Here is a 22,032-nt window from a genome sequence, read left to right as displayed (position 1 = left end):
AGACAAGTGGGTCAGAGGATATTTCACTTACAAGGAGAATACTGAGAATAAGTGAAAACCTTGACATGTAAATCTGAGAGCTCATCTAAAATTCTTTCAACCCACTGCTTTTCACCAGATAATTAAATACCCTCTTGTTCTTTAATGTAGCAAGTACGCTTTTTCCAAAAAAAGATTTGAAGTGGTTTATATTATCTATATAGTATGGGAAAAGGGAGGCTGAGGGAAGAGTATCTACTCGTGTAGCCCACACTCTTTACCAACCCTGTGCTGTCTCCATTTACAGATGGGGCAGCTTGGGCTCGGAGAGTTTCAGCCTCTTGTCTGTAGATACACAGCAACAAGGCTGGAATTCAAATTCAGCTTTGACACCCAAACCTGTGTCTTTCTTCATCGGCCAATCCTGACTTGTGTGACTGAGTTGTTGTCTTAACTTTGTCTTAGAATGTCCAGACAACCAGGGCAAAAAGACCTATGTGACATCATTTCACATGTCTCTCTCTCTCTCTCTCTCATACACACACACACACACACACACACACACAGCATAAAAATTCTTTTAGGGGCAACAAAGTACTTCACAACACTACACTGTAGCAGAAATTTATAACATGAATCTTATGTGTGATGCCCTAAATGACATGATAAAGTTTTCATCAACTATGTGTACAAAATAGGTAAGCTCGGTTTTCATATGGCTTTATAACAATCCTTGATAAAAGCTGTGGTAAGACTCCGGGACAGGACAGGCCTGCGAGCGTGGTCCTGGGGAGGGGTTGAGCGTCCATGACCCGTGAGGCCTTCCACCCGCCATTCGCCCATCACGCCTCCGTCAGACACCAGTGACACACAGAGGTGAAAAAACAGACAGACGTGCTTCTAGTTGTCATGGTGGGAAAAACCAAACAGTATATATGTAAGTATAAGTTTAGAAAGTGCTATTGAGGAGATAGCGTGAAGCCCTTGATGGATGACAGAATGGACCACCCCAAAATATTCCACTTTGGCATAAAGATTTATCTTGAGCTAATGGTGCTTGAAAACTGCAGGTACAAGAAGTGCACTCTGACCTCCGCTTTTTGTCCTGAAAGCAGGAGATAAAACTCCCACGGGAAAGATGCCCTCTTATACCAGGAAGGAAGGAACATTCTTATCACCAGAGAAAGGGAATTGAGGCCAAGAGAGTTCTGTACAAACAGACCTTGCTAAAATAACTCTTCTTTGCCTTTAGTCTCCCCATATATTTTAGTTACTTTTCCACAACTGCCTCTCTTTGTTCAACCTACTATATAAACACTTAAGGCCCAGACAGTTCTGTGGGTCTTCATTTTCCTGTGGGGCTTCCTTTGTATGGGTAACAATCTGTCCTAAGAGGACAGAGGTGAAGTTTTGTCTCCCCTACACTCTACTTGGACAGAACTCCTGGTGGTGGGTGGCAGGGAACATGCTTGGACGTGGGAAGACCTTCCCACGCTTCATAAGGAAAACTTATTTGCATGGCTCCACTTGAGCTGAGACAAGCCAGAGACCAGGCATTCCAGACAAGAGAAAAGCATGTAAAGAGACTCCAAGCAAGGAAGAGATTGGTGTATTCCAAGAAAGCAAAAGGAGACCAGTGTCTGGAACACAGGAGAGATGGGGGAGGCCAGGTGAGGCAGGAGTGATAGGGAACAGCTAGATCACAGAGGGCCTTGTCAACCAGGTAAAATATTTGTTAGGGTTTTAAGATGGGAATGATATAACCTAGCATGTATTTTAAAGGATCACGTAGGTGGCTGAGTAAAGAATAAACAGGGAAGAGTAAGAGAAGAAGTCAAAAGCTATTAAAACAATGCAGCTTATGTTGGTAGCAAAGGAGAAAAAGGTGGACTTGAGGTAAAGCAGACAGAGACTGGGCCTCAAGGGAGGAAAACAAAAGGAAAGTGTCTTATCACAGATGCTCCTTCGGGCTGAGCAGGATGAAGACAGACAGCATCCAGTGCTGGGGTAACGCAGGGACTTGCTGGTGATCACAAGTGTGGGTTCTGTGGGCACTGAATGCAAATCCTAGTGTGATGAGGAGCAAACGCTAGGGGAGGAAGAGAACACGGCAAGTCTAGACAGACAACTCCTTCAAGGAGGTTTGGGTTTGGGCACTGGGGGGACAGAGAATGGGGCCATAGACAAAGGGAATGTGAAATTAGAGGGGAAATTTCTTTTGCTCTGTTTTGAAGACGGGAGACACTAGAACATGTGAGGAAGTTGGAAATGTTATGAAGAGTGGAAAAGGGACAAAATTAGGATCTGAAGTGGAAAAGCCCAGGGGGCAGAAGGTGATGGATGCCGGGCATGACAGAGACAAACTGGGCTCTGGTATTTGACAGGTGATGCAGCTCCTCTTCTGGAATGGCAGGAGAGCATAAGAAAAATAAGGCAGGTAGAGCCTGGGGGGTTTCCTCTTAGTCGCCTGAAAGTGACAAGGGTGAGACTGAACTAACCGGGCTCCAGGCTTCCTAGTCCCCCTCCAACCAGGGCAGGCCAACTGTTAATCTGCTTTATATGTTAGGGAGACTTTAGCATGGGAAGCATTTTAGTTGCTAAAAAGAAAAGGAAAGACTATTGCCTTGGCCAGTCTCCTTAAATAGCCTCACTTTTAGAAAAACCTTTTATTCTGGAAATTTGCAAACAAAAGCTGATGACGATATAATGAACACCATGCAACCCCACTCCCCCTCACCAGACAGTTTCAACAATTACCAATTTAGGGCCAGTCTTGTGTACCTATATGTTGTCCTTACCTCCAAACACCACTTGGATTATTCTGAAGTAAATCCTACCAACAGTCTTTGCTGTGTTATTGGTATTCATTTTCTAACAACAATCCAGTGAAGCAAAGAGGTCACATATCTCCACTTTAGAAATGTGAAAACTGAGAGAAAGGCCAGTTAGACAGATTCAACCAAAATTTTACTGGTGATTTCTCCTAACTATCAAATCTTCATAGGCTTTCTCATTTCATGGGCCACAAATTTTGGAAATACATTATGATCACCAACTTAAATTTTGTCAAGAAAATATGTTTTGTTCCCGCTTTACTTTATAAGATACAGAACTTTTTAGAGATAAAAGTAGGAGGAAGTACAAAAATAGAGTAGAGCTCAGGCTTATCTTAAGAAGGGGCAACTTATCTTACACTAATATATCTTCACTTATACATTATTCTGCCTTTCATTTTCTCATTTGGCTACTGACCAGTGAAAACTTCACTTCTGAACAACAAATGAGAATATTGATCTAAATATATATCAACTGGTAGCTTAAAAGAGGCAAAAGAAATAAGGTAAGACAATGAGGGGAATGCCATACAGATGGGTCTTCTTAAAGTAAAATATTCAAGACTTGACAAGTCCAATGTGAAAGAGGTAAGCCAAAATGTTAAAATGCAAGCACACCACCTAGGAAAAATGGCGGCTCTTCTGTTTTTGAAGCAACAAAGCTGGGCTAGCCTTCTATAGTTGGAAGGACCAAGAATCATGTAAATAGGGGAACTGTAATTATCAGTAAGCTGTACAAGTAGCAACTACTAATGCAAAACAAAGGCTAGATCTTTCTTGGATCCAGTAAGGAAACAAATTTGTAACACGTAGGAAGTGAGTTATCTCTGCACTTATAAGATAATAAATCTATTGTAACATTTTCTTTAGTCTTAATTTAGGAAGTGAAGAATATATCTGAATGTAACTAACCTCCTTAAGAAATGGTAAAGGCCGGGTACAGGGGTACTTCACTTTATGCTCAGAGTCCCTGGAACAGGAAGCAGGGACTACACATTCTGAAGATACTTTTACTAAAGGGAATGCTTAATAAAGCACCATGAAACTAGTTAAGAATTGCTGGCAGCCCTCAGGGAAGGAGACCTCTCTCAGCCAGCCCCTGGAACCACCAGGGAAAACACTGCACATAGAACACTGGGGCCCCAAAAAGCAGTTAGAATCCTGCAAACACTCCTGGGTTGGACCAGCCATATAACACCAGGCAGGCCCAGTGCTCCAACTACTTCCACCGTAGAGCAACACCAACAGGACAGCAGTGATAACTGTGGTGAGCCAAGGTAACATCCAGTCAAACTTTTAGGAAAGAGGAAGAGTTTTCCCTACTATCCATTCCTTCTTCCTTTATTTCTCTGGATCCTAAGAAAGAAGATATCTAGGAAGGGTTCCTGGTGGCTAACTAGGCTCAAATTTTTAAAAAGCAGAACCTAGCAGCCATTTCTACAAAGGAGAATCTCATGCAAACTGCACTTCATGAAGAAGACTGCACTGAGCCCTGTTTGCAACCGAACTGCATGCCTGAACTATGAGTGTTTCTACCATTTGAGTGAGAACTTATAAAGGAGTTTCTAGAATTCTATTTCAACCAACAGGACTGACTGAGGCTTGCCCAATCCAATTGAGGCTATGTAGCTATAGTCTCAGCAACATCTTCACTGACCAATCAGAGCAGCTCTATTTTGAGCAATCAGGAAAGTGTCTTTTGGATCAATCAAGTTGCAAGGACTATGAGTCCTTATTTGCATGAGGGCAGACCAGCCAGGGACCAGGGGCAGGGACTTTTGTCTGTAAAAATCAGCTCCTTGCTAACTCTGAGAGCGCACTTCCCCTTTCCACAGAGGACTGTGGGCTGTGTTTCACAAGGTGTCTCACCAGAGCAGACCAGCCTAGCTGGAGAGGGCCCTGGCCCCAGGGCTGCCTCATGGCTGTGCCGCTTCCACAGCAGTGCTGTATCACAACTGAGCTATTTTGCACTGAAAAAAGTTTCCTTCTTCACTACACCCCAAATTGTAGATTCTTGATGGCAGTGACTTGATTCCAATGATCATCGATCACTGGTTGATGTTTCTTACCAACAGAACTCATTTTTTAACTGGATAGGTTTATCAGATCTAAGCATAGCTACAGTGTAGCCATTCCATTAGGTTAATTTCTGGCCACTAAGATGAACTAACACGTGCCACTTCTTAATTCCTGTTTCCTTCCAGGTGGCTGGAATATGGATGTGATGGTTGGAGTTCAGACAGCCATTTTATACCATAAAGGGCACATTAAGGATTGTGGAACAGCAATTTAGAAAATGCCAGACTTTTAAATGCAAAAAAGCAAACTTCGTAGTTTTCTGCCATATGTTGCTGAACTTAATCCTAAGCAATACAGGCTCCCTGGGGTGGGGAACAGGGAACACTGATGTTAGAGATAAATGGAATATTTGTCAGATTTTCCTCAAGCAAACTGAGAGGCTCCCCAATATGTGAAGAAGCTTTTATGTAAAACATGTTTAGAACACCAAGCATTAGCTCATATTAGGGCATTCAAGGACTCCTGGAGTTGAACATAACTTGATTAAAAATGATTTAACAACCAAGATGTGCTGGGGAGCAGGGTGGGGCAGGGCCTACTTCACGGGTTTAGAAGATAACTAGTCATCAGACTCCCTGCCAAGATAGAGGTGTAGGTAGACACACTGTGCCTCCTCACACAACCTAAAGAAGGACAACAATTTAGAAACATGAAACAATCAGTACTGACAGAAAATTGAACTGTAGGGAAGTCTGACAACCAAGGAGTTAAAGTAGACACATTCTTCCAGACCAGTTGGAGGGGTGCAGTCGGGCAGCTGGGCAGAGAGGGGTCGCAGCAAAGCAGTGGCTGGTGGACCCTAGGCATGCAAGGTGGCAGCTGGCACACCCAGTGAGGTGGCAGACTGTGGAGGGGCGCAGTGCGCAAGGTGGCTGGCTGACCAGGCAGTCCCACATTCACACATAGATAAACCAGGCGAAACTGGGGAGTGAGACAGACCACGCAACCCAGGGTCCCAGCACAGGGAAATAAAGCCTTAAAACACCGACTAAAAACATCTGTGGGGGTTGAGGTGCCGGGAGAAACTCCCAGTCTCACAGGAGAGTTCGTTGGAGAGACCCACAGGATCCTAGAATGTACACAAACCCACCCACATGGGAATCAGCACCAGAAGGGCCCCGTTTGCTTGTGGGAAGTAGGGTAAGTGACTGAAATCCATCAGAGAGCGGAGCAAGCGCCATTGTCCCCTCTCAGACCCTTTCCCCACATATAGCATCACAACCCAGCAACAGGGTTGCCCCAATCAGGTGAACACCTAAGGCTCCGCCCCTCACTATGTAACAGGCACATCAAGACAAAAAAATGGCCCAAATGAAAGAACAGATCAAAGCTCCAGAAATAATACAACTAAGTGACGAAGAGACAGCCAACCTATCAGATGCACAGTTCAAAGCACTGGTGATCAGGATGCTCACAGAATTGGTTGAATTTGGTTGCAAATTAGATGAAAAAATGAAGGCTACGCTAAGTGAAATAAAGGAAAAGGTACAGGGAACCAATAGTGATGGGAAGGAAACTGGGACTCAAATCAACAGTGTGGACCAGAAGGAAGAAAGAAACATTCAACCAGAAAAGAATGAAGAAACAAGAATTCAAAAAAATGAGGAGAGGCTTAGGAACCTCCAGGACACCTTGAAACGTTCCAGCATCTGAATTCTAGGGGTGCCAGAAGGAGAAGAGGAAGAGCAACGAGTGGAAAAGTTACTTGAACAAACAATAAAGGAGAACTTCCCCAATCTGGCAAAGGAAATAGACTCCCAGGAAGCCCAGGAAGCCCAGAGAGTCCCAAACAAGTTGGACCCAAGGAGGAACACATCAAGGCACATCATAATTACATTACCTAAGATAAAGATAAGGAGAAAATCTTAGAAGCAGCAAGACAAAAGGAGAGAGTTACCTACAAAGGAGTACCCATAAAACTATCGGCTGATTTCTCAAAAGAGACGTTACATGCAAGAAGGGGCTGGAAAGAAGTATTCCAAGTCATGAAAGGCAAGGACCTATATCCAAGATTGCTCTATCCAGCAAAGCTTTCATTTAGAATGGAAGGGCAGATAAAGTGCTTTCCAGATAAGGTCAAGTTAAAGGAGTTCATCATCACCAAGCCCCTATTATATGAAATGTTAAAGGGACTTATCTAAGAAAAAGAAGATAAAAGATGTATACAGTAAAAGGACAGCAAACTCACAATTATTAACAACCACACCTAAAACAAAACAAACAAAAAAAAACCTAAGTAAACAACTAGAACGGGAACAGAGTCACAGAAATAGAGATCACATGGAGGGTTACCAACAGGGGAGTGGGAGGAGGAAAGAGGGGGAAAAGGTATGGAGAATAAGTAGCATAGATGGTAGATAGAAAATGGACAGGGGGAGAGTAAGAACAGTATGGATAATGCAGAAGCTAAAGAACTTATAAGTATGACACATGGCCATGAACTAAATGGGGGGGAATGTGTGTGGAAGGGGGCGTAGAGGGGAATAAAGGGGGTAAAATGGAACAACAGTAATAGCATAAGCAATAAAATGTTTTAAAGAAAACTAGTCATCAGAAGTCAGTACTGATAAAATCTTTAACTTAACCTGCACAAGAAGATAATTCCTGAAATATGTGCAAACAAATAAACACAAAATAAGGAGTAATAAAAAATTTTTTGGAGCACCTAAAGAGAAGAAAACACAATGTAGATGTATCAGCTCCAAAATATACAAAATCCTACATGAGGAAAAAAAGTTTTAAAGACTGAAAATGCAAATGACATGCAAGCCACATAAAAAGTAATAATGGAGAGAAGGCCGTATCATGCTACAGTGAGATATAAGTTAAATTTACTTCTTTCTTTTTTAAGATTTTATTTATTTTTAGAGAGAGGAGAAAGAGGAAGAGAGAAACATCAATGTGTGGTTGCTTCTTGAATGCCCTCCACTGGGGATCTGGCCTGCAACCCAGGCACATGCTCCGACTGAGAACCAAACCTTCGACGCTTTGGTTGGCAGGCTGGTGCTCAATCCACTGAGCCACATCAGCCAGGGCTAAATTCACTTCTTAATGAGATCATGAAGCTGGTACTCTCCTGAACAATAATAAAATAGCCCAATAAATTCTCAAGCATATAAAAAGTAGAAGAGTAATGTAAACTCAGTCCTGAAACATAAGAGAGGTAGTGCTCATTTGGAACTCATTATTAGCTCTTCAAGAAACAAACCCTAAGGATCTTGCGTCACCCCCAGCAGGTCAGGAACACTGGCACAGTGCAACCCTCTGTGGGGGCACATGCTGTTCCACACCCCTGCTGCTCAGCATGGCTGTGCTTTCCTCAGGCACTTCCTAACACTCATGCCCAACAAAATCGACTGGTTTAAGGATATGTCTATTTCCGCTCAAAGTACTGAAATGAAGAATATGACTACTAAAAACTTAGAATTTGATCAGCCATTCCACACAGCAGCAAATTTTTTGGTTCCAAAGCTAAAGTATAAGGGTTAATGACAGCCCGTGATTAAACTTCACCTGTTTACAAGATAAGCAGCAGAGTGAGGATGAGGTTTGGGAAATTAAAAATACCAACACAATTTTTCCTTGCACACAATGTAAGTACACTTAACACTACTAAAATGCACTCTTAAAAATGGTGAAGATGGTAAATTTTATGTGTTCTTTACCACAATTATATATATTTTAAAAGTTATACAATTCAAACCACTTTTATATGTTTGGCCTAGAATAGAATTGTTACTTAGGATTCTGCTAATCATAATTATATCTTCCTTAAATTTTGATGACAAGATGGCCTATTGTTTCTCAGCGGCTTCAGATCTCATATTTTGTAACGACTGCAGGGAAGAAACTAGTCTGTATGAAACCACAGTCATCCCTCGCTATATCGCGGTTCACTTATATCAAGCCACAATAAGTGAACCGCGATATAGCAAGGGACAATTGTATACTTCCCTGGAGAGTACCCATATAGAATTTTATATGTTGTTAAAATTACGTACGTTTAAGAGTGTAGAAAGTGTTTAAGAGCATATGAAGTGTTTATAAGAGTGTCGGAAAGGTTTATAGGAGTGTGGGAAGGGCTTATAAAGCTTTAAAATATATAAGTAATAAAATAAATATAATGCTTTGTGGATTTTCACCTGTCTCGGGGGTCTCTGGAATGTAACTCCCGAGACAGGTGAGGGATCACTGTATAACAAATGTAAGAATGAGCACTCTGGGTAACCTGGGCAAACCTTTGGTTTTAAGTTTGTGAAGATATCAAAACCAAAAATGATAGAGAGTAAAAGCTCAGAAAATGGAAATTAGCTAACATTCCTCTAGATTTTATATATATATATATATATTTAAAGATTTATTTATTTATTTTTAGAGAGGGAAGGGAGGGAGATAGAGAGAAACATCAATGTACGGTTGCTGGGGGTTATGGCCTGCAACCCAGGCATGTACCCTGGCTGGGAATTGAACCTGCAACACTTTGGTTCGCAGCCCGGGCTCAATCCACTGAGCTATGCCAGCCAGGGCTTAGATTTTATATTTTTAAAATTTAACTTATTTAACCTCATAGTTCACCCATCCTCCAACCACCAGTCATTCAATCTATGAGTTTTGTTTGTTTCGGATTTTGCATATAAGAGAGATCATATGATATTTGTCTTTCTCTGATTTTTATGTTAAATGCTTTATTCACTGATTCCCCCCCCATCTCCTTTTCTCAAAATACTTTCTGTAACTGATCTTGTAAAAATCATCAAGTTCATTTACCATCTGATTGTGAGCTGGTGAGAATTTTTAAACAATGATAGGCTTGTTTAAAAAGTTTAATAACCTAAGGCTCCATTTTAAACAAACATTAGAATACTCAGAATCTGGAAAAGGGGAAGGGACTAAGATGTATAAAATGTCTATAATAAAAATAGTCACGGGATGTAAAGTACATCATAGTACATTACAGTCAATAATACTGTAATAACTATGTAAGGTGTCAGATGGGCACTAGACTTATCAGGGTAATCACTTTGTAAATTATATAAATGTCTAATCATCTAAAAGTAACATAATATTATATGTAATTATATTTTTAAATTTTAAATTAAAGAAAAAATATTCAGAATCTGATTTCTCCCCAAATTAAATGCATGTAACGTCATTCCAATAAAAATGCTAAATAATTTTTGAACAATTTAGAAAATTGATGCAAGTTTGATGCAAGTTGATTCAAAGCTTATATGGAAAAACTAAAGTAAAACTAGTCAGGAAAATTCTGTAAAGTAAAGGGTGACCACAGTAAATACTAAGGCTAATTATAAATTTATAATAATTAAAGCAAAGTGGTGGCAGTGCTTAAATAGATTAATGGGGTAGAAGAGAGAGTCAACAACAGACCCAAATACCCATTTGGGAATTACTTCATTCAATAATGAATTTTGAGCATTTTTTACCCAGCACTGGGCATGCAGGTTTGAACAGCCACATAGATCCTACCATAGTCCCATATTAACGTGAAGGTGGCATGTCAGATTAGTACAGCAATCCCCCCCTTATCTGCAGTTACTTTTTTCATAGTTTCAATTACCTACAGTCAGCTATGATCCAGTTCAATTATCAAGGATGCTCAACCATTGACATCCTCGTGGCTTGATGACCCAGCATCACCCAAGAGGATGATTCTCCTTCTGACATCTTACCAGAAGAGCAACAGTAGCCTGAAGCTCTGTCACAATGGCTGCATCATTCATCTCACTTCATCTCAGCACACTTCATCCCATCATGTAGGCATTCTAGCATCTCACATCCTCACGAGGGTGAGTGCAGTACAGTCATATATTTCCAGAGATAAAGACCACATTCACATAACTTTTACTATAGCACATTGTTATAACTGTTCTATTTTATTATTAGTTATTATTATTAATCTCTGACTGTGCCTAATTTATAAAATAAACTTTATCACAGGAATGTACAAGGAAAAAACATAGTATATATAGGGTTTGGTAGTATTTCAGTTACAGGCATCTATTGGGAGTTTTGGAATGTATTGCCCTTGGGTAAGGGGAGGGCTATAGTAAGGGAAAAAATTAAAAATTAAAAAAGCCAAAAAACCCAACCTATTGGTGTTAGTCTAACTGGCTAGTTGGTGGTGGGAGGAGTTGGCCTAAATGCACACATAGATAGAGCTAAGAACTTTAGAAAATTTTTTTTCTAATTTTTCAATGGATTGATTTTAGAGGGTGAGGACGACAGAGAAAGAGTGGGCAAGGGAGAGAGAGAGAAGCATCCCTTTGTTTTTCCACTTATTTGTGCATTCATTGGTTGTTTCTTGTATATGCTCTGACTGGGGACAGAAACTGCAACCTTGGCATATTGGGATGACTGAGCTAGCCAGCCAGGGCCTAAGAACTTTTTAAAAAAACTATTTCTATACTTATTTGATGAAAGTTTAAAAATAGTCATGAAAAAATTAAAAGAAAACCTCAGCCCTGACTGGTGTGGCTCAGTGGATTGAGTATTGGCCTGTAAACCAAAGGGTCGCTGGTTCGAGTCCCAGTCAGAGCACATCTCTGGGTTGCGGGCCAGGTCCCCAGTTGGGAGCTTGCAAGAGGCAACCACACACTGATGTTTCTCTCCCTCTCTTTCTCCCTCCCTTCTCCTCTCTCTAAAAATAAATAAATAAATACAATCTTTAGGGAAAAAAACCCTGAAAGAATTCATTTTTGGTAAAAGTGGAGCAGGAAAATATTTTCTAGGAAAAAAGATCTACGGGTACCAAAAAACAAAAAATTGGTTATTTTGACTATATTAAAGTTTTTTTTTAAGATTTTATTTATTTATTTTTAGAGAGGGAAGGGAGGGAGGGGGGAGAGAGAGAGAGAGGGAGAGAGAGAGAAAGATTCAATGTGTGCGGTTGCTGGGGGTTCTGGCCTGCAACCCAGGAATGTACCCTGGCTGGGAATCGAACCTGGGACACTTTAGTTCCCAGCCCGCGCTCAATCCACTGAGCTACGCCAGCCAGGGCTTCTATATTAAAGTTTTAAAAAATTGCATTGATTACATAAATATCAAAATGCACAAAATCAGGGAAAAATATGTACAATATATAATCCAAAATGCTAATTTTATTAACATATAAATAGCTCACACATGAATAAGAAAATATACAACACAGTGGAAAAAGTGAACCAAAGAACATGAAAAAACAGTGCATAGAAAAAGAAAAATCCATTGCTTACAAACAAAAGTAGCCTACATAATGAATCATTGAGAAATAAAAATGTTTCATCTACTTACTGGCAAAGATGAAAAAGTCTGACATCTACAATGTTGCTGAAATTGTACAAAAACTACTCTCACATGTGCCTGGTGGGCTGTAAGACAGAAGCAACCTCCTGGAAGTTTGCAATAGCTATCAAATTAAAAATGAGCAGACCCTTTGCTGACATGGAAAATTAGCCAAGATAGTTAAATTAATAATAAGTGCACAACTCCATAGAAAATTATATTTTAAACTAGTGGCATCCAAACTTTTTTAGCATGCAAAATAATTTTTAGCGCTCACTTCCAAAATATTTAGTTATTTATAAATGATATACATATGCTACTGAACTGCAATCTGCATTATAACACATTCCCCCAAAAGCTTTAGAAACTTCAGAAGTTAAAACAAAAACTTAAGCTTATTCGGGTCAGTAAATTCTGACCTGAATTTACTGGCAGAAGAAAGATTTGACCTGAACTGATGACACAAGGCTATTATTAACAGTCTTTATTTACCCAGGTTGCACACTTAGTTGTTTGATTTGGATGCTGCTGAACCACACACTGAGGGAGGTGTTAGATAAGGCATGGAATGTGCACAAGTGAACGTGAATGCAAGTTTACTTCTGAACTGTGAAACCCATCAGGTCTCAAGAGTTTTGGATAAAGGATTGTGGCTGCATAACCTTTGCCTGAAGACTGCAAATAACAGGTGATAATAAGCACTTGCTGAATGACTACACTCTGATTCATACTTATGACCATCAATTATTTGCCTGTTGGGCCTATAAAAATGCTGAGGCTATTTGCCCTGTACACCGTGGGCCACAGACAGCTATTCAAATTATTCTGCCTGACTTTTATAGCTTTTGTTTGGCTTTGTTTAGTCTTCTGTCTTGTGATGAAGGCCACGAGCTATAAATTCTGGGATTATTGGCATACCTGCTTACGGCAGCTCCTTTCTCCTTTCTGTTTTTCTGCAGTCTTAGGACTAGATAACTAACCGTGCATAAAGTAAACAAACTAGTTCTGAAAGAAATCTTTAGGGCCTTTGCAGTGAGGCCAGGTGTGACACCTGTTTTGGCTGCTTACTGGGCCTACTTCCTGGTTCTCAATGTCTAGGAACACAAAAATTACCAGATTACCAGAAAATTATGTTACTATTTCATTATAAGCATGGATAAAGGGAATATTTACATTTCAGGTTAAAAATAAGTCTTGAAATTAGCCTGGCTGGCATAGCTCAGTGGATTGAGCGCGGGCTGGGAACCAAAGTGTCCCAGGTTCGATTCCCAGCCAGCGTACATTCCTGGGTTGCAGGCCATAATCCCCAGCAACCGCACATTGATGTGTCTCTCTCTCTCTCTCTCTTTCTCTCTCTCCCCCTCCCTCCCTTCCCTCTCTAAAAATAAATAAATAAAATCTTAAAAAAAAAAGATTCAAAGGAATAAAAAAAAAATAAGTCTTGAAATTAAGTACTACAAAAGTAAGTTCCCTGAGGGCAGGGTTTTTAGTCTTTTGTTTGGAGCTGTATTCCCAATGCCCTGAACCAAGATGCTATTTATGGAGGAAATACTGGATGTGTAGATAAAGTTGTGCCGAAAGATGTTGTGAAATGTCAGAACTGAAAGCACACAAAGGAAGAACTACCTTTTAAATAATATTCAGAGACATAATAGTTTGATAACTCAAGGATGGGGGTGGGATGGGGCTGTTAGTATCAGCAGCTTATAGTGTGCCTTACCTTACCTCCAGACAAAAAGGAAAATAATATTTTAAACCAAATATCATTTAAAAAAGGTCTAGACTCAGCACGAAGCCTCTCCATTACAGCTAAGATGAATGTATTATATACTCTTTGCTAAGTGCCTTAGAGGAAGGTACAGGAAAATTCCTCCGTATCCGAAAACACAGCGAGCATGCCTGGGAAGTAAACTGGCGAATACGTGCTTTACAGTTGTGAACACACGGGAGGGTGAAACCTGAAGATAATTTTGATTGAGGGCATCAGTTAAGGTCCGTGCAAACGCCCAAGAAGCGTTCCAAGAACAAAGTTGCAATGAATCCCTTTGAATGCGCTGTTGTATCAAACTCAAGGACTTTCAGGGGAAAAGGAGAAGACTGGAAGGAAGCAGGGATGTTACAGGGTGTTAGAGGGAATGAGAAACAGTGCCAGGTAAGAGGAGCCGACTTGCAGAAAAGGCTGTGGGAGAATTCGGGTCTCCAGGTGGGGGTTCTGGAGACCCGCTGAGCAGCTGAAAGGACAAAAAGTGAGCGTGGGTGGAATTGGCAGGGCCGAAAGGACTGCAGAATCCTAAAGCGGGCGGGCGGCTGGGCTCCGGCAAGGCCGGGACGGGCCTGCCAAGGGAGGTTCAGCCGATGGAGGCTGGGCCGCAGCAAGCCAGACGGGAATCCACGAGCCACGTTCCTACCGGTCCGCACGCGTCCGGCCGTAGGTCCTGGAAGTCGGCGCCATAGATGGACTCTAGGGCCTGCAGCTCGTGGTCTTGTCGCTGCAGATAGCTCTCCGGCGGCTCGTCCCGTCGGCGCCCGCGGGTCCCACGACCCCCAGCCATTGCAACCGGGAGGTCCAGGAAAGAGAGCCCTATTTTGGCTGCAGCGGTTCCGGACCCGGCACCCTCACTCGGGACTGGCCCGAGGGCGGGGCGCCGCGCGGCGCGGTGGGAGGGCTGGAGACGCGGCTCCAAGCCGGAGCGGTCAGTGGGCGGGGCTGCACACGTGGTGGGTTCTGGGGCGGGGCGCTGTGCTGGGGGCGGGGCGCTGTGCCCGAGCTGGTTCTACCCGCTCGGAAGCCGGAGCTAGGGAGCGAAGCCTTGGACCGCTTTGCTCAGGAAATGTGGGAGAAAGGAATTTACAGAAACGTTGGAAATCAAAACAATTAGGATGGAATGATAACGCCAAATGGTATCGTTTTCACGAAATAAGTCTCTTCAAAAATGCCTGCTGGAATTCCTTCACCGTGGCTTGGGTGTTGACAGGAAATTCTTCAAGGGCAGACTTGGATGGGTTTTCAAGTCTCTTACTGGCTCACCAACTTTTCGACAAGTCTACCAGAAGTAAGAGTCAGGGCTACTACCCCCTTTACCCCAATTTTGTGCCCCCAAACTCATTCCTTTAAACCATGGATTCAACATCCTATGCGTGTTCTCTGTCCCTACATCACCACACCTTTAACTGAAAGATGTCTTTTCAACCGAAAAGTTGTCTTTCAACCCGAAAGATGTCTTTTCACTCAGGCATCTTCATGAGCTACAGTCCCAATAAAACAATTTTGTTCCATGCCCAGTTTACTGAATGTGAGTTTAGGGATCTTTCTGTAATATTCTGCCTCCAATCATGTCTCTTTTGAGTTTATAAAATAACCTATCTACTAGACGTTGCCATTCCACCTCAGCTTCAGTCACTTAATATAAGGCTACATGTTCATTTAGAACAGGGATTTTCAACCTTTTAATCCTCATGGCACACATAAACTAATTACTAAAATTCTGAGGCACACTGAAAAAGAAGTAACTTTTTTTTCTTATCTGACAAAAAATGGGTATAATTTTGATTCATTCACACTGGATGGCTATTGTGTTGGCTGTTGTCATGTTTTTATCCGACAAGTTGAAGGAAAAGAGGTCAGTGCCCTGACTAAATAGCCAGGTATTGCAAGTTTTAAAAATTCTTAAGGCACACCCATGTGCCTCTGGCAGCGTACTGGTTGAAAAATTGCTGATGTAGAATAATCATATTACCTCAAGTTAGGTTTAAGTGACATTTCCTCTGTCTACTTTGCTTACCCCTATACTATTTGCTAATTAATGATTATTTGGGTATCTTGCTGTCATTTATTCACTCAGTTCTAGCCAGATAACACAAATGCACTAGTTTGCCTCAAGGCCTCCTCAAACTGTCTTCTTGTCTCCATGGACCTATTCTTTTTCCAGTGATCCCTGTCTAGATAAATGGCACGACTCACCCCAAATTGGCCCAAGCCAGGTAAGTGTGACCCTGAATTCCCTTTCTCTCAACTCGCACATCCAGATGGTCACCATTTCTTCAATGCATCCAATTCACTCCATCCCACGGCCACTTAGTTCAGGCCGCCATCACCTCTTCCCTAGAAGACTTCAGTGGCTGGAAAACCAGTCTTCATTCTTGCCCCAATCTAAGCCATGCTTCCTACTGCAGCCAGAGTAATGTTTCTAAATCACATGTATGATCATATCAACCCAATCCTTTAAATCCTCCAATGTCCCCATTGGTCTATTTCTTTAAAAACTCTAACTATGGCCCTGGCTGGCGTAGCTCAGTGGATTGAGCGCAGGCTGCGAACCAAAGCATCACAGGTTCAATTCCCACTCAGGGCACATGCCTGGGTTGCAGGCCACAGCCCCCAGCAACCACACATTGATGTTTCTCTCTCTCTTTCTTTCTCCCTCCCTTCCCTCTCTGAAAAATGGATAAATAAAATCTTAAAAAAAAAACTCTAACTATGGAAATTTTCCAACATACATAAAAGTAGAGGAAATATTATAATAAACCCTGTATTCAATCATTCAGCTTCAATAATTAGGTGTCTTTCCAGTCTTATTTCATTTCTTTCCTTCCTTCCACTTCCTTGGTAGTGAATCTCAAAGAAAATCTCAAACACTGTATCATTTTTTTCTATAAATACTTAAGTATGTATCTCTAACAGGTAAAGACTTTTAATAAACATAACATAATATCACCCTTACAGCTTAAAAATGTAACAATTACTGAGTATTATTTAATACCCAATCTATGCACCAAGTTCTCCATTTTTCTAAAATTAGAATCTATACTGGATGCTGGACCTATAAAGGACATTATAAAGACAATCAGCAAAATCTGAAGGAAGGACAGATCTGTGGATTAAATGGCAGTATTATATCATTTTAATTTCCTAATGGAAATTAAATTTATGATTGTGCTGTGATCATATAGAAAATTGTCCTTATTAGACAATTTCCACTGTAGCCTTCAGTGTAATAGACATTACATATATAATTAGCTCATAAATGATCCAGATAATAGTGATTATGGTAAGTCAAGTGTATAATGTCAACCATTGGAGAATTTAGGTGAAGGATATGATATATGAGAATTGTTTGGATGATTCTTGTAACTTTGATGAAGTTTAATACTATTTCGAAGTCAAAATTGCACAACAAAAGAAACTGACAAACTGTTTTCCAAAGTTCTTATATTCCTACCGGTTCATGAAAGTTCTAGTTACTCTACATCCTTGCTGGGAATTGGTATTGTCAGTCTTTTAAATTTTATGTTTTTTAAGATTTCATTTATTTATTTTTAGGGCAAAGGAAGGTGAAAGAGAGGGAGAGAAACATCAATGTGTGGTTGTCTCTTGCAAGCCCCCAACTGGGGACCTGGCCCGAAACCCAGGCATGTGCCCTGGCTGGGAATTGAACCCAAAACCCTTTGGTTTGCAGGCCAGTACTCAATCCACTGAGCCACACCAGCCAGGGGAGTCTTTTATATTTTAAATGTTGTAATAGGTGTGTAGTAGTATCTTATTGTGTCTTAATTTACATTTCCCTAATAATTAATGATGTTGAGCATTTTTTCATGTGCTTATTTTCCATTCATATACCTTCTGTTCAAATCTTTTGCCATTTTAAAAATTAAGTTGTTTATTTTCTTATTGAGTTTTGAGAATTATTTATATATTCTGGTATTAACTCCTTTTTGAGATGTGTGATTTGTAAAGATTTTCTCCCAGTTTGTGGCTTGCCTTTCCATTCTCTTAACAGCATTTTACAAAAAGCATAGTTTTTACTTTTTTAAAAAAGATATTATTTATTTTTAGAGGGGAAGGGAGGGACAAAGAGAGGGAGAGAAACATCAATGTGTGGTTGCCTCTCGCATGCCCCCCACTGGGGAACTGGCCAGCAACCAGGGTATGTGTCCTGACAGGGAATCAAAGCCTGCCACCTGTCAGCCCCAACCCACTGAGCCACACCAGTCAGGACTAGTTTCACTTCTGAGGAAGTTCAATTTACCATTTTTTTTCTTTTATGAGTCATGTTTTTTGCTAGGTGGGAAATTTTTGCGTAACCCAAGGTCACAAAGATTTTCCCCTATGTTTACTTCTAGAAGTTTTGTAGTTTTCAGTTTTTCATTTAGTTCTATCATGCAGTTTTAGTTTAAAAGGTAACATTTATCTACTATATGCCACAGCTATTTCACCCTTAAATACTACCAAGAAAAATGAAAGCATATGTTCATACAAAGACTTGTATATGAATGTTCATAGCACCTTAATTCCCAAACTGGAAACAATCCAAATGTTCATCAACAGGTAATGGACAAGATTGAGGTAAAAATAAATTGATATATCAAAACAATGAGATACTATTCACCAATAAAAAGACATACACTATTTACTAATAACATAGATGAATCTCAGAATAATTATGCTAAGTGAAATAAGCCAAGCAAAGAATACATATACTTCACTTATATAAAATTCTAAAAAATATGAATTTAATAACAGAAGACATGTGATTGCCTGGGGTAGGAAGGACAGGGATGAGCTGGAGGGAGGGATTCCAGAGGGACAAGAAACTCTTGAGCCTGATGGATATATTCATTATCTTGATTGTGGTGATTATTTCACAGATACATGCATGCATCAAAGTTTATCAGTCTGTACATTATTAATGTCAAATATAACTTAAGCTATTAAAATGTTCTTTTTTAAAAGATTTTATTTATTTTTAGAGAGGGGAGGGAGAAAGAGAGAGAGAGAGAAACATCAACGTGCAGTTGCTGGGGGCCGTGGCCTGCAACCCAGGCATGTGCCCTGAGTGGGAATTGAACCTGTGATGCTTTGGTTCGCAGCCCGTGCTCAATCCACTGAGCTCCGCCAGCCAGGGCTTAAGTGTTCTTGTTTTGTTTTGTTTCACAGTGCTTTATTTGAATCAGGATCCAAACAAGGTCCACAATTGTATTTGGTTGCCCTATGTGAAATAAAAGGTTATATCAGCAGGCTTGGGATGTACAAACTGTACATTTCAAACAAAAGGCTGGCCTTTAACTGGCCCCTGGGAGGTAAACTCTAAGCCCTTGGAATATCTGGCCTGATTATAGTGTCGTTGTGTAAGCAGGGTTCACAAACAATTTGTCAGGATGCCTCAAGATTTCCTTATTTTCCAAATCTACCCTAAACCCTTAGATGAGTTCTCCAAGAGTCTCTAATCTCTCCATGCCTCCCCTGCTTCCCCGAAGTGTTTCTCCTGCACTTGCCATTTACCCACAACTTCCCAAGGGAAAACTCCCACATTCTTTGGTTATAGGGCCCCCAATTTTTAAAAATCCTCACCTGAGGATATGTTTATTGATTTTAGAGAGAGGGAGTCAGGGGGGAAGGGAGGGAGGGAGGAGGAGGGGAGGGAGGGAGGGAGAGAGAGAGAGAGAGAGAGAGAGAGAGAGGGAGAGAGAGAGGGAGAGGGAGAGAGAGGGAATCTATTGGTTGCTTTCAGTACATATCTTGACTGGGGATTGAACCCCAAACCTAAGTATGTGCCTTGACTGGGAATCAAACCTGCTGCCTTTTGGTGTATGGTTTGAAGTTCCAGGGCTGGATCCCAAATTTTAAAACCACAATCTCCTCCTTCATTCCTGAAGGATATTTTCATTGGATATAAAATTCTAGGTCAGCAGTTCTTTTCTTTCAGCACTTGAAAAATATCACGTCACTTCTTTCTTGCCTATGTGGTTTCAGTGAGAAATTTGCTATTATTCACATTGTTTTTTCCTCTGTAGGTAATGTGGTATTTCTCACTGGCTACCTTCAAGATTTTTTCTTTGTCTTAGTGTCCAGAAGTTTGACTATGATGTATCTTTCTTTAGGTTTATCCTGTGTAGGATTTGCTCAGCTTCTCGAATCTACAGGTTTATGATTTTTGCCACATATTTTCAGGCATTACTTCTTTGAATATTTTTTCTGCCCCCCTTCTCTTCTTCTAGGAGGTAAAGGCATTCACTTTTCTTGCAGCTTTCTGTGGCTGGCAGCCAGAAGTAGGAGTGGTAATACAGCTCTACATGCTCAAGAAAGTATGAAACAAAAGTTACTTAGTGACTTTTGCATCACTTTGTAAATGTGTGCATTCATATATTTAAATATGCGAATGAACCTTGTCTTTTAAATTCTGGAATAAGTATATTGTTATTCCAAAGCTGTGCCATTACTTCCAAGTCAAACTATCAGTCATGTTATTTTATAGTCATATCTCTGTCTTTTAGCAAAGAAGGTGCTCCTACCTTGATCACTTAATTCACAAGAATTGGTCCCAGGTAACTTTGGGCTCTTTCAAAAAAATCAAATTTATTCCTAAAGGCCATGTTTGTTAGGATCCAGGATATAGGAAAGGATGTACTTGCTTCTGAAGTTAAAAAAAGAGTCTCCAAAATGTGTTGAGAAGTCATGATATTCTTTAACAGGTAAACAGCTTTCAAGGTGACCACTTTTAAGGCGATATACTCATGGATATTTTAGTTTGGGCATATTTGCTATTAAAAAAATAGTCACTATGTGTGTATGTGCTTGTGTGGGCCTCTATGTATGTGAGACTATGTGGGTATTCAGTCTTCCATCTCTGATATTTTGATGAATTTAATAGCAATCTATAGGTGTGAGGACTATTACAAATTGGGAAACTGCATTAGGAGATATACTTGTAGATTCGTATCACTAGGAAACGATTTCACAGTCCACATATTGAGATGATTTGGACTAGAGAAAGGTCTGTACTAGTAACTTTTAAACAAATAATTGCTCTGATGATAATTTAACATACCTAAACCTTAAAATCCTAAAGTAAACATATTTAGCCCAATAATGTAAAAGCTAAATTTTGGACTTCTAAAGCTTCAAGCAAAATTTCCCAAAAGTCAATCTATCCTTTGCTGATTGCAAATTAAATGGTTCTTTCATTTTTTGAAATACAAGGCTTGTTAGGGTGTATTTTATTCAAATATACAAAGAGAATTCTTTAAGATGTTGAAAGGTGATACTTTTTCCCCTTTTGATATTTATGTTGCAACAAATACAAATCATTATATTACCTTTTATTGATTTCCTACAATATGCCAGAACCATTAGAGGTTTTCATTAATTTGGTATTTTGTTGTCCTCAAAATAGTCTTACAAGATAGGCATTTTAATCCCTATTTGGTGGAGGAGGAAATTGAGCTTAGACAGGTCACGTAACTGCCCAGCATAACAGATGGAAATGGTATATAGCAGGCATTCAAACCCGGGTCCAATTGACACCAACAGTCTTGCTGCTCCCCTTGCCCCTGCTGTACTAGGCTTATTTTGAGGGAGTTGATGGGTTTGTCTATGTAAAAAAGAGAGTCTGGGCTTCCAGAAAAAAAAAATGGGTTATCACCTACACTAAACTTAAGTACTCTCCAAAAGAATCATTTAAATGACATAAACTTACCAGAGACCAATATGTTTTTGGACATAACAAAACCCAGCAGCTCAATTGAAAGATCCCCACAGGCTCTATTGTCAGCTACCATTTTTATCTTACAAGGACCTAGGACATCCTTACTGCCATTACCAACACAGAGCTGTTTTAGAAGTCCTGACTCAATAGATTCCATTCTTCTGAAATAAGTCTGTACTCTCTTAAATATGCAGGCCCCAGTTTTCATAACTGTATCTGCTAGGATAGCCTGGGTTGTTAAATGAGCAGCTCCAAAAATCTTGGTTGTTTAGTACAATAAAAGTTTATTTTTTGCTCAAACAAAATTTGTTGTGGGTCAGGGTGGCTGTCCAGGGCAACTGCCCATTCCCCTGCCCCCCTCCCCACCATCCCCACAC

The 22,032-nt window shown here is 40.5% G+C and overlaps 1 protein-coding gene across 2 annotated transcripts in view; it reads right to left on the bottom strand.

Moving 5' to 3' along the window:
- Window positions 1-14,843, bottom strand: part of EIF2AK4 (eukaryotic translation initiation factor 2 alpha kinase 4) — a 103,070-nt gene extending 88,227 nt beyond the window's left edge. The window contains exon 1 of one of the 2 annotated variants that reach the window (XM_036031644.1): window positions 14,582-14,843. In XM_036031644.1, coding sequence (XP_035887537.1) covers window positions 14,582-14,725 — 144 coding nt within the window. In that variant the 5' untranslated portion in view covers window positions 14,726-14,843. The remainder of the gene's footprint in view (window positions 1-14,581) is intronic. The other variant, XM_028505948.2, reaches the window with a different exon arrangement.
- Between the last annotated feature and the right edge of the window lie 7,189 nt (window positions 14,844-22,032).

This window comes from Phyllostomus discolor, chromosome 1, assembly GCF_004126475.2.
Source record: "Phyllostomus discolor isolate MPI-MPIP mPhyDis1 chromosome 1, mPhyDis1.pri.v3, whole genome shotgun sequence".
Lineage (NCBI taxonomy): Eukaryota > Metazoa > Chordata > Mammalia > Chiroptera > Phyllostomidae > Phyllostomus > Phyllostomus discolor.
Note: the sequence above shows the minus strand (reverse complement) of the source record. Positions and strands in the feature narration are given on the sequence as shown.